The 12,783-nt window shown below is 35.8% G+C and overlaps 1 protein-coding gene across 50 annotated transcripts in view; it reads left to right on the forward strand.

Annotated features, from left to right (window-relative positions):
* Positions 1 to 12,783, forward strand: part of CLASP2 (cytoplasmic linker associated protein 2) — a 186,049-nt gene that overhangs the window by 43,406 nt on the left and 129,860 nt on the right. For 38 of the 50 annotated variants that reach the window (XM_082725344.1, XM_082725390.1, XM_082725366.1 and 35 more), the window contains one exon: positions 10,302 to 10,448. In XM_082725344.1, the coding sequence (XP_082581470.1) occupies positions 10,302 to 10,448 (147 nt within the window). Of the gene's footprint in view, positions 1 to 9,712; positions 9,912 to 10,301; positions 10,449 to 12,783 lie in introns of those variants that run through there. The other 12 variants (XM_082725374.1, XM_082725372.1, XM_082725376.1 and 9 more) reach the window with 3 other exon arrangements.

Below are 12,783 nucleotides of genomic sequence, written 5' to 3' on the forward strand. Positions count from 1 at the left end.
TTGAGAATGAAAGCAGGGAGACCAGTTAAGAAGTTATTGTAACAATATAGCCAGAGAAGATACTGGTCTGGTCTTAGATTAGGAATGGCACCAGAAGTAAAGAGAAATTAGGTAGATTTGAGATATAACTTGGAGTTATATACAATAAGAATTATTAATAGATGATCCATGTGGGGCAGAGAACTTGGAATGGGGCTCCTACATTGTGAGCTTGAGTAGCTAAATCGATGGTGATGTCATTTACTGGGATAGAGGTAGACTTAGGGAAAACAGAGAACAGGTTTGGAGATGGTATTGGTGTTACGTTACATATGTCAGATTAGAGATACCTTCAAGATATCCATGGAGATGTTTAGTAGGGCAGTTGAATATTTAGGTTTGGAATGGTATAGGTCAAAGATGGTATAGGATAGAGACAAACATTTGAAGAGTTGTCAGCGTAAAGATGTTTGTTTGTTTGTTTGTTTGTTTTAAAGATTTTATTTATTTATTTGACAGACAGAGGTCACAAGCAGGCAGAGAGCGAGAAGGGGAAGCAGGCTCCCCACTGAGCAGAGAGCCCAACTCAGGGCTCGATCCCAGGACTCTGGGATCATGACCTGAGCTGAAGGCAGAGGCTTTAACCCAGTGAGCCACCCAGGTGCCCCCAGTGTAGAGATGTTTTAAACTGTTGAGAATGAATGAAGACAATTAGAAAGTGTGTAGTCCAGAGAGAAGATATTCAGCATTTAGTGATTGGATAAAGGAGGAAGAGAGTGAGCTAGAGACCAGAGGAAAGCCAAGGAGAGTATTCTATTGTAAAAGCAGAATGGGGAGTGCAGGCAATTGAAACCAGTTTTCTGAGATACCTATGGTACTATAACTTATAGTGATTATTGTTTCCTAATCTCAGTTACTGATTTATCTGTTACATATGACCGTGGTTATTGTTAGATACGTAAGAAGGTAAAACTAAAACCATTCAGGAATCCAGAGGCCTCTTACTCATTGTTTTAATTAGAATAGGGAAGGATATAGCTTCAAGAGAAAAGAGGAACTTTGGTATAAGAAGCTACTTAATATGAAACAGTATATTTGTGCATGGAAGGCTATGGTGTTATGGGTTCTTCTTTGTGACCTAGTTGGTTTACTGAAGAAAAGCCCCACAAAATGAATTTTTTAAATTAGATACAGTATAAAGTTTTAGCTTTCCTATCTATTGTTTGCCATATAAGAATGGAGGGATTTTTCATCCTTTATGTGAATTCAGAAGCAGAAATTTCAGGTTTTGGAATACATGTAATTATAAAAATGAATTGAAAAGTTTGAATAGCCATTTGAATATATGGCTTTCCTTTGAAGGGAAGAAGAAAAAAAATGAAGGGATTTTATTATGGTAATATAAGTTTACAGTTCATATCTGAAACCTTGGGGACCAGCTATGTTTTGGAATTCTGAATAGGTCAGATTTTAGAAAAGTAATGGTCATAAACCATGTATGATGCAACAACTCCAGCTGGGTCTGGGGCTACACCTTATAATCAAGCACATTAGTATTTTTGCTGTTAAATATATGCAAATTCACAATGAGTGAAGTAAATACAATAAATAGCCTCATGTCAGTTCACGTGTTTTGCCATAAACTAAAATTAGTTTAGATTTTAAAATCAGTTTAGATTTTGCTACCAAATGAATTTTAAAAGACAAAATAATTTAAAGAAAAGTTAATACCTGTTGTTCTCAAACTATTCCAAAAAAATAGAAGAAGAGGGAAGCTTTCATATCCATTCTATGAAGCCAACATCACTCTGATACCAAAACCAGACAAAGACACTACAAAAAAAAAAAGAGAGAGAGAGAGAGAACACTATGGGCCAGTATCTCTAATGAACATATATGTAAAAATCATCAACAAAATTTTAGCAAATCGAATCCAACAATAAATTAAAAATCATTTACCATGATCAAGTGGGATTTAGCCCCACTAAGGGTGGGGGTGATCTAAAGGTGGTTCAGTATTCACAAATCAATCAACATGGTACATCACATCAATAAGAGAGTTTAAAAACCATATGATCAGGGGCTCCTAAGTGGCTCAGTTGGTTAAATGTCTGCCTTTGGCTCAGGTCATGATCTCAGGGTCCTGGAATCAAGCCCCACATCAGGCTTTCTGGGAGCCTGCTTTTCCCTCTCCCATTGCTGTTCTCCCTACTTATGCTCTTACTCGAGGTCATGCTCTCTGAGTTAAGTAAATAAAACCATATGATCATTTTAGTAGACACAGAAAAAGCATTTGACAAGATACAACATCCATTTTTTTTTTCTTTTCAAAGATTTTATTTATTTATTTGACAGACAGAGATCACAAGTAGGTGGAGAGACAGGCAGAGTGAGAGAAAGAGGGAAGCAGGCTCCCTGTTGAGCAGAGAGCCCAATGCGGGACTCGATCCCAGGACCCTGAGATCATGACCTGAGCTGAAGGCAGCGGCTTCAACCCACTGAGCCACCCAGGTGCCCCACAACATCCATTTTTGATAAAAACTCTCAACAAAGTAGGTTTAGAAGGAACATACTTCAACATAATAAAAGCCATATATGAAAAATCCATAGCTAACATTATACTTAATGGTGAAAAACTGAGAGCTTTTCCCTTAAGATCCAGAATAAGAAAAGGGTGTCTACTCTCATCACTTTGATTCAACATAGTACTCGAAGTCCAAGAAAAAGAAATAAAAGGCATCTAGACTGGTAAGAAAAAAATTAAACTTTCCCTGTTTGCAAAATAACATGATACTATATATAAAAACCTGAAAGATTCTGTCATACTACTACTGGTAAATGAATTCAGTGAGTCACAGGATACAAAATCATTGTACAGAAATCCATTGCATTTTTCTACACTAATAATGAGACATCAGAAAGAGAAATTAAAAAAATAATCGCATCTACAGTTGCACCAAAAATAATAAAATACCTAATATTAAATGTAGCCAAGGCAGTGAAAGAGCTATACTCTGAAAAACTATAAAACATTGATGAAAGAAATTGAAGGTGACACAAACAAATGGAAAGATATTCTGTGCTCATGGATTGGAAGAATATTGTTAAAATGTCTATGCTCTTCAAAGAAATCTACATATTTAATGCAGTCCCTTTCAAAATACCAGCAACATTTTTCATAGAACTAGAACAAACAGTCCTAAAATTTGTATGGAACCACAGAAGTCCCCAAAGAATCAAAGCAGTCTTGAAAAAGAAGATCAAAACTGGAGGTATCACAGTCCCAAATTTCAAGATACACTAAAGCTGTAGTGATCAAAACATAGATCACTGGAACAGAATAGAGAGCCCAGAAATCCATGATTATAGTCAATTAATCCTTGACAAAGGACGCAGGTATATGGAATGGGAAAAATATAAGTCTCTTCAACAAATGGTGTTGGGATAACTGGACAGCTACATCCAAAAGAATGAAACTGGCCCACTTTCTTAGACCATACACAAAAATAAACTCAAATGCAATAAGGACCTTCCTAAAAGTGAGACCTGAAACCATAAGAATCCTAGAAGAGCACAGGCAGTAATTTCTGTGATACTGGCTATAGCAACATTTTTCTCAATATGTTTGCTAAGGCAAGGGAAGCAAAAGCAAGAATAAACTGTTGAGACTACATCAGAATAAAAAGCTTATGCGGAGCAAAACAGTCAACAAAACTAAGACAACCTATAGAATGGGAGAAAATATTTGCAAATTGCATACCCAAGAAAGGGTTAGCATTCGTTAACATGCAAAGATTACTCAGCCATAAAAACGAATGAAATGTTGCCATTTGCAACAACATGGATGGATCTGGAGAGTATAATGTTAAGTGAAATAAGTCAGAGAAAGACAAATATCATATGATTTCCTCCTATGTGGAATTTAAGAAACACAGCAAAGAAACAAAGAAAAAGACAAACCACAAAATGCTCTTAACAATGAAAACAAACTGATGGTTACCAGAAGGGAGGTGAGTAGGGGGATGGATGTGATAGGTGAAGGGGATTAAAAGTACATGTATTGATTGGGATGAGTACTGAATAATGGATAGAATTATTGAATCACTATATTGTACACCTGAAACTAATATAACACTGTATGTTAACTACGCCGGAGTTTAAAAAAAAAAGATAAAACATGCTAAAGCTGGACTCTTAGAATTTACTGGCTTTCCGGCATTGCAGATAAGAGATTGTGGGCCAGTCATTTCTCAGTGTTTGCTGAGAACAGTGTGCCATTAGTATATGAATGCAACAAAAGGTACTCATATACCTTCTACTTGGGCTTCTTTTTATTTCTTAACATCTGCCCTATCCCACACTCTTCCTCCATCTCTCTTCTTCCCTTCTCCTCCATTTCCCTCTTTATTTCCATCTCCTCCTGCATTCTGTCACCATCGCTTCTTCCTCCCCATCTGTTATCTCCATCTTTTTCTCCTACTCTTACCAGCCACTCTCCTTTTTTTCTCCTCCCTTTCCATTTCCATCACACACATAACACATACAGCTTGCCTCTTTATTAATTTTTATCCTTTAGCACTTTTTAATAAGTTCATCTTGTTCATTTTCTGCACCAAACCATAGTAATTTCTTTTAACATTGGAATAAGAACAAAGGTGTCAGTATAATCATGCTTTCTATATTTAATCCTTTTTATTCAGTAAATATTAAAGTACCTACTAAAAGTATTCCAGGTGATTTTTTTTCTGACTTATCTTCCAGTTCACTTGAGCTGTATCTAGTCTGTCATGCCTGCCCACTGAATTTAAAATTCATTTATTTTATTTCTAGAAGTTCTGTTCGGTTGTTTTTTAAAAATCTGAAACTTTGGGGGGCACCTGGGTAGCTTAGTCTGTTGAATGTCTGACTTCTGATTTTGGCTCAGGTCATGATCTCAGGGTCCCGGGATTGGGCCCTGCATTGGTCTCCATGTTCAACAGGAAGCGTGCTTGAGGATTCTCTCTCCCTCTCCCTTTGCCCCTCCTCTGCTCATGTGCATATATTCTTGCTCCCGCCCTGATAAAGAAATATTTAAAAATCCGTCACTCTTTAAATTTTCTGATCCCTGAAATTATTTTCAACCTTGTCTAGTAAAGCTTTTATAGTCTATGCTCGATAATTCTAGGATTTTTAGTGGATTTCTTCCTATCATCTGTTTCTGTTTATTCTTGCTTATGGTGTCTTGTTCCCTGTCGTGCACATAATATGAGTCCAGAGTCTTTTATTCCAGGAAAATTTTGCATTTGCCTTGGCTGTTGCATGGAAGTAGGAATACTACTAGTGTGAGCCTACTAAGTTCCAAGGGCTTGAGTATCTTGACTTTTCAAGCAGTTGACCTTAATCAAGTACTCCTTTTGATTTACTTGTCTGGTGCTTTCTTTTGAGAAGAAGAATGAAAGGCCATAAGAAGAGAAGGGCCAATAAAAAAAAGAAGAAAAAGAAAAAGAGAAGGGCTTACTTACAGTTCACTTTAACCTCGATAGCATTGTTCTTTGGTATACCAGCATTCAGTGGGAGGAATCTCCTTTAGACTCTGTATCTTTTTTATGTGGGATTCAAATTCTATTCCCTTTACCTTATGAGGCCCTCAGAATAGAAATTCAAAGTACTGATTCTGTTCCCCATTTCTTACTATTTTGTCAGATACTTAATTGTTTTGAAGTTGGTTTTTTTTTTTTTTTTTAATGTCTATTCTATTCAGAATTTATAGTTGTTTGCCTTTGGAGTTTTGTTTCAATAACCTGGAGACTGAAGGTCTCCCTACTGTGAAATGGGTCCTAAGCATTGTTCCACATGTCAGAGTTATGGCAGTGGACAAAAGAGACAATAGATAATACATTTCAGTGGGAAGAGTCAGATAATAAGCAAGGTAAAATATATAGGTGGTAAGTGCTAAGGAGATAAAGGAAGCAGGGAGGTATAGGGATGGATCAGTAGTGTCAGGATGTTGGAAATGTTATAATTTCAGTATCCAGAGAAGACGTCACTGAGACGGTGATAGGAGAATAAAGATCTGAAATTGGTGAATAAACAGGGTGGCTATGAAGGGAAGAGCATTCTAGGCAAAGGGGAAAAGTGCAGAGGCCCTCATGGGAGTCTCAGCAATGAGACTGGTGGGGCTGCATTGGAGCAAAAGATGGAGAGCAGCAAGTTGGATCACGTTGGAGAGAGCTACATGGTATCTAAGATCTTGCAGATACTGAAGTACTGGTAGGCCTTTTTATGGAGTCATAAGAGGATTTTGAGCAATGGTGTTAGGTGACTTTGTTCAACACAGGACATGATGTAGAAAACAAGCTCAAAAGGGCAAAGGTGGGAAGCAGGAAGAGAGTTAACTATGATACTTATCCTGGGATTTTTCTAGGTAATGGGGTTAAAGGATAAATAAGACAATGTTTCTGCTCACTTTCAGTCCAATTTCTAGTTCACTCTTAAAAGTATTATTTCAGGAAGTGCCGTATGATAAGAAATATAATTGATGTGGCCTGAATATTTTATAATTAAAATATTTTTAAGCCTAGAATATTTATAATCTCTATAAATTACAAAACATTTTTAATTTGGGGGACTTGTGGTGATGAATTCATGTTATAAATTAGCTTGTCGTTAAGAAAAGATATAACATTATTGGAAGTGGTAAGAATTTTTTCCACTCTGTAGATAAGTCCTTTTTTGTTATATTGTTTTTTAAGCTTTGTTACTGGGTACATAAAAATTTAGGGTTCTGATTTTTTTTTCCCCTGTTGGATTGACCCCCTTTGTCATTATTAAGAGTGTCTCTGTCTCTAGTAATTCTTCTTCAAACTGTTTTGAAATTAAAATAGCTGCATCTACTTTCTGTTGATTGGTTTTTGCCAGTTTGTCATTTTACCTTTCTGTGACTTTGTAAAGTGTATCTCATTTAAGCAACCTATTTTTAAAAACTCAATATTGGTCTTTTACTTGGAATATTTAGTTCATTTACTTTTTAAGGTAGTTACTGATATATTTGGCGTCATTTTTGCCCCTTTGCCTTCTATTTCTATTTCATCCACTTGTTTCAGTCCTTTTTGTCCCCTTCCTGGTTCTTTTCAGTTAATCAGATTTTAAAATCTATCTTGTACTTGTAGTTTTATGTATACAGTTACTCTCTTTTTTAAAAGATTGTTATTTCTTTGTCGGAGAGAAGAACACAGCAGTAGGCAGATTGAGAAGCAGGCTCCCTGCTTAGCAAGGAGCCTGATATGGGTCTCAATCCCAGGACCCTGGGATCATGACCTGAGCCAAAGGCAGGTGCTTAACAAATTAAGCCACCCAGGCATCCCTATATACAGTTACTCTTATTTTAGTGGTTACTCTAGAGCAGGGATTGGCAAACTGTTTCTTGCAAGCTAAATCCAGTACCCTCCTGATGGACATAAAATTTTATTGAGACGCAGCCACACCCATTTGTTTACATATCATGTATCACTGCCTTGGCACTACAATGGCTATAATTGAGTAGCTGCAGAGAGAAACCACATGTATAGTTTACAAAGCCTAAAATATTTACTCTGTAGTCCTTTATAGAAAAAAAAAAATTTGCCAACTCCTGCTGTTGAGCAGTGGCTCTTAAACTTGACCATGCATCAGAGTTGCTGGGAAGGTTTGTTAATACACAGAATGCTGGGCCCCCATCTCCAGAGTTTCTGACTCATTGGATTTCTCTTGGGGCTGGAGAATTTGCATTTTTAAGAAACTGCCAGGTGATGTTCAGTTGCTGGTCCAGTACTGCTTGTCCTAGAGGTGACAATATATATATTTGACTTACTCGATCCAAAATAATGTGTTTCCCACTTCCACAATAATGCTTCAGAATCTTAGAACTCGGGGCACCTGGGTGGCTCAGTGGGTTAAGCCTCTGCCTTCGGCTCAGGTGATGATCTCAGGGTCCTGGGATCGAGTCCCCATCGGGCTCTCTGCTCCGTGGGGAGCCTGCTTCCTCCTCTCTCTGCCTACTTGTGATCTCTGTCTCTCTGTCAAATAAAAGAAATTTTAAAAATCTTAAAAAAAAAAAGTCTTAGAACTCTTCAACTTTGTTTGCTTACCTCTTAGGAAGACTGTTTTATAATAATTTCAAACTGGCAACAACTCAAAGATCTATCAGCAGCAGAATGGATATTGCTAAATTGTGGTACACTGGATAACTATAAGCAATGAAAGTGAATCTTCAAACGTACTATGTGAGAAGAACCTAGATACCAGAGTGGATATTATATGTTTCCTTTCATATAAGGCTCAAGAATGGGCAGAGCCAATTATGGAGTTAGAAGTCAAGACTGGTTAGTTGGCTCTGATAGGAAAAATTGATTTGGGGGAGGTCAGTGAGGGTGTGTATAGGATGCTGATATTACACTGCCATGTTTGTTTTGTGAAAATTCATTGAGCTGCATACTTATGATTTATATACTTTCATCTCCCTTATTTTGATAAAAAGTTAACATTTAATTTCCCAGTAGTTTGGGAGTGTTAAGAGTTAAATTTTTTTAAGTGGTAGACACATGTACTCTTTATTTCTTGTGTGTGTAGGAACAGAACACTGTTTCCATGGGAACTTCTGGCTACTCGGTGTTTCAGTACCTGTCTTTCTGTGGATTTGTGTGTCTACTGTGTCTCTCTTAGCTATATATATATATTTTTTACATGGTGGTGGCAGAAAAGTTTATTTGGGATTGCGTTAGTGTTTTTAACAGAGCAAACATATATAGAACATAGATTTTAACTGATCTGATCTGGCTCCCTAATAATAATATGCTAAAAAATGGGGAAAAAATGTCTTTTAACTTGAAGGTACTTTTTTCTTATAAATTGTGCTATTTAAGAAAAAAGAAAACACTTGCTGAAATTGAGTGTGGCTTTATATTGGTGTGTCTGTTTGATTTTCTTTCTTTCCAAATAAAAGTCTTACCACTTATTTGGTATATCTTCTTTAAAATATATTCAGTAGTTGGACTCGGAAGTATCCCTTTGTAGTACTGATTTCATTCTAGTTGATTTGGGTATTTGCATAGGTAAGGGGGAGCAGGTTGAGAGGAAAAGATTCTGACATTGATCTGAAGCCTGTGGTAAATCTGCTTCTCTGCCTCGCCCATCTTGTTTGTTGTGGTTGGTTTGTGCAGGGTCCTAGAGAAAACCATCTTCTCCGACGAATAAATGCATAGTTTGCGTTTTTGTTTTGTTTTGTTTTGTTTTGTTTGTGGTAGGTGGAGGGTTCCATTTTATACAAGGAGATGATACTAGTGTGGTCATTAATAAATATTTTGAAAGGAGCTTTGGGTAGAATATTTTAGAATCATTTATGAAAGCAAATTGTTTGGTTTGGTTTCTGTGCCCTAAATAAACAGCAGATTGTAAGATTACAGAGCTAATTATGCACAGTAATGAGCACTATGATATTCCATGTTTTACTGATGCAATAATAAGCACCACAGCAGAATGAATATTGCATAAAACCTTATTTTATATTTGTATTAATTTTCATGTAAAATACATAAGAGAAAACAAACTTAGGTTTATAAACCTTTGTATTAAAAGCCTTTGGAATTTAGGTAAAGAATAAGGATTACAGCTGCATGGATAATTTTTTAAATACATGGAGAATTTTTACCTTTCATCTGGCAGTAGCTGCCATAAGATGATGTCACCTTGTAGCTGATTGGCTGTTACAGCACCTAGGGCAGGGAAGAGAAAGAAAAATGCCGGCACAAACCTTAGTGGTGGTTCTGTGGTTGTTTCAGTCTATTTTTGATAGAATCTTTGATTAGTACCGAATCTACTGTATTTGGCCATGTGAACCATAGGGAGCATCCTACGGTGAGGGAAATTAAGAGCTTTCAGAGGAATGAGGCGACTGATTTGCAAACGGATCTGTGATTGTAAGTTGCAGGATCTGGGTGTAAGGAATAAGGCAGGGTGTGCTGAAAGATATACTATGGGAGGAGCTGGCAGAAAATGCTCATATGAGTAGCAAAAAAAAAAATGAAAATGCTTTTTACTATCCTTAGAGTTAATATATTTGGTTTTAAGTTTTGACTTGATACATAGGTAAAAAAAAATAGGATAATACTCCAGTCAAATTTTAAATTATACTCGGTTATTTTATATGGTGTTAACCAATATATAAAAGCTTATTCAAAGGAGCTTTATTTTGGATTATGTCTTAGAAAATAATGATTTTATATATGGGTTTATTTGATTTTGAGTCTTATGGAAAATGGAACAAAGCTTAGTTCTCTTAAAATACGTTTTTCTAATGCTTTGTGTAGATAAAAGCTTTGATGATGAAGAATCAGTGGATGGAAATAGGCCATCATCAACTGCTTCAGCCTTCAAGGTTCCTGCACCTAAAACATCCGGAAATCCTGTCAACAGTGCAAGAAAGCCTGGTTCAGCAGGTGGCCCTAAGGTTGGAGGTAATGTAAATCCATTTCAAATCTGATGTGCATGCCTCATGCCCTTGATATGGACACACATACTTAGAACTTCAGAGGAATATGTTTATTCATGACTGCAGCACGATTGCAGATCTGGAGAGTCTGTTGCAACACACAGAAGAATATGCTGCCTTTTCAGAAATGTTTTCAAAATACTGTGTATTTCTGTTTCCTGTGGATTAGTGTAGTCTTAAGAGTATTCATTTTTCAGATGTCATTTTTAAAGGGAGACATTTAAGGACGTTTTGGGATTTGAGGGGGGGGTGTTTTTGTTTTTAAGGACCGAGCAGGTTTTTCAGAATTTGGCTATTAATTTTCAGGTGCTGTAGTTGTTAAAGAAATACTGATTTATGTAACATTTCTATAAATTCATCTAGTAGTAAGTCTTGAATACTTCAGTGTTGAAAAAATGGTTGAAGATACTGGATATTGAATCATTTGTCACAATGGGAAATGGGTGGTGGTCAAGTAAAATTGCCTTAAAAATGGTTTCTAAATTAGATAATAATAAGTAGGAAAAAACAGTTTTTGTGAAGTTATACAACACATAGTACATTCTTTGATCACATTAGAACTGCTTCTAGCATATTGTTAATCTTTTAAAAATTTTTATGGGTTTTTTTATATTCTGATAAGAAAGCCTTGAGTACTTTTCAGGTGCTAATTTCTGCAGGTCTTTCTGACATAATAAATCCTATTAGAATAAGCAAGTATTTAATGCTAAAAGGACATTAGCTTCTTTCTCTTTTTCTTTCTCTCTTTCGTGTCTGTGTTGGGTGTGTTTTAGTTGTAACTTGGGAAAACAGATTTTTCCTTGTTTATAATTGATAGGAAAATCGTCTTCAGAATTTTTGCTTTTCTTCCTTTTCTCTATATCTCTTTTTTTAAAAGCATAAAGGAAAGAAAAATAAACTGTATATTTTGACCAGGTCCTGTAAGTTGTGTTCTCTTGATCTTTCTATACCACTGAACATTCATTTCAAGTCATATGTATTCTAAATGCAGGAAAAATACCATAAATATTTCATTTTAACTATTTTTTGTGTGCCATATAACTCTCAAGAAAGATGGTATGATATATATACACACTTACATATCTATATGTAAACATATACAAATATTTACATAGATTCATATACATAAAAATAGGTAAATATTGTGAAATAGAAATGCCCTACTGATTTATCTGGGTATTTTGAGTAATTTACATTTTGGTATCTTCTTTTTGTTTTGCAGTTATAGGAATATATTCTTATCCAAATGTTAGTTATCATATCCTATTACATGGTATTTTCTATTATGCATTCTTATCTCTGGTAAAAAAGTATGATATTCTATGGTTTCTTTCTTTTGTAACAAATGGCTACCTCGAATTACTGCAAGGGAAATTTTTTTGTCTTGATTTTTGAATTAGAGATTTCTGACATACATGATATTTATTTCATGAAATGTCTTAATTAACTTAAAATGAATTAATATTTGAAATACATGGTGATAATATATAATATTTTTGTAAATCTGAGCCATTGGTGTGTATTAGCTCTGTATTTCATGTTTTTTTCCCCTTTCTTAGATGAAAATTGAGATTGTAGTTTACCTACCAAAGCTCACTTAATTTTGATGTTAACTGAATTGATAAAATCTGATACTCTTTTTTTTTTTTTTAAGATTTTTATTTATTTATTTATTTGACAGACAGAGATCACAAGTAGGCAGAGAGGCAGGCAGAGAGAGAGAGAGAGAGAGAGAGGAGGAAGCAGGTTCCCCGCTGTGCAGAGAGCCCGATGTGGGACTCGATCCCAGGACCCTGGGATCATGACCTGAGCTGAAGGCAGTGGCTTTAACCCACTGAGCCACCCAGGTGCCCTAAAATCTGATATTCTTTTTAAAGAAAGATTTTCTTTATGGCACGTCCTTCTCTGGTTTGTTGTCCTACCAGATATGAAAATACTAGGTAGCTTTTGTGATCGTAGGCATTAATCACTAATACAGATTGTATCATCCATCTAAGCAGCAGCTCTTTTAGAAAAAAAAAATAAGCGTGAGTCCTTCATTCCTTCTTACCCTCTCCCTCATCCTTCTTCTTTTAGCAATTGCAGATTCATTCTGCAATTTTTGTTTTTTGCTTTTGTTTGCCACAGCTTGTTTAGGTTCACTACCTATTTTTCTATCTAAGAAAAGAGCTACTGGCTAGAGGATATTGATACTGCTTCAGAAATTAATGCCTTTCTTGGCTCTCAGTCCTTTAAAAATTTAACTGTAGATTTTCTGTTCTTGGCACAGGCTTATTGATTTTTAAATTAGTTACAGAAAG

The sequence above is a fragment of the Mustela nivalis genome (assembly GCF_964662115.1).
Source record: "Mustela nivalis genome assembly, chromosome: 1".
Taxonomy (NCBI): Eukaryota; Metazoa; Chordata; class Mammalia; order Carnivora; family Mustelidae; genus Mustela; species Mustela nivalis.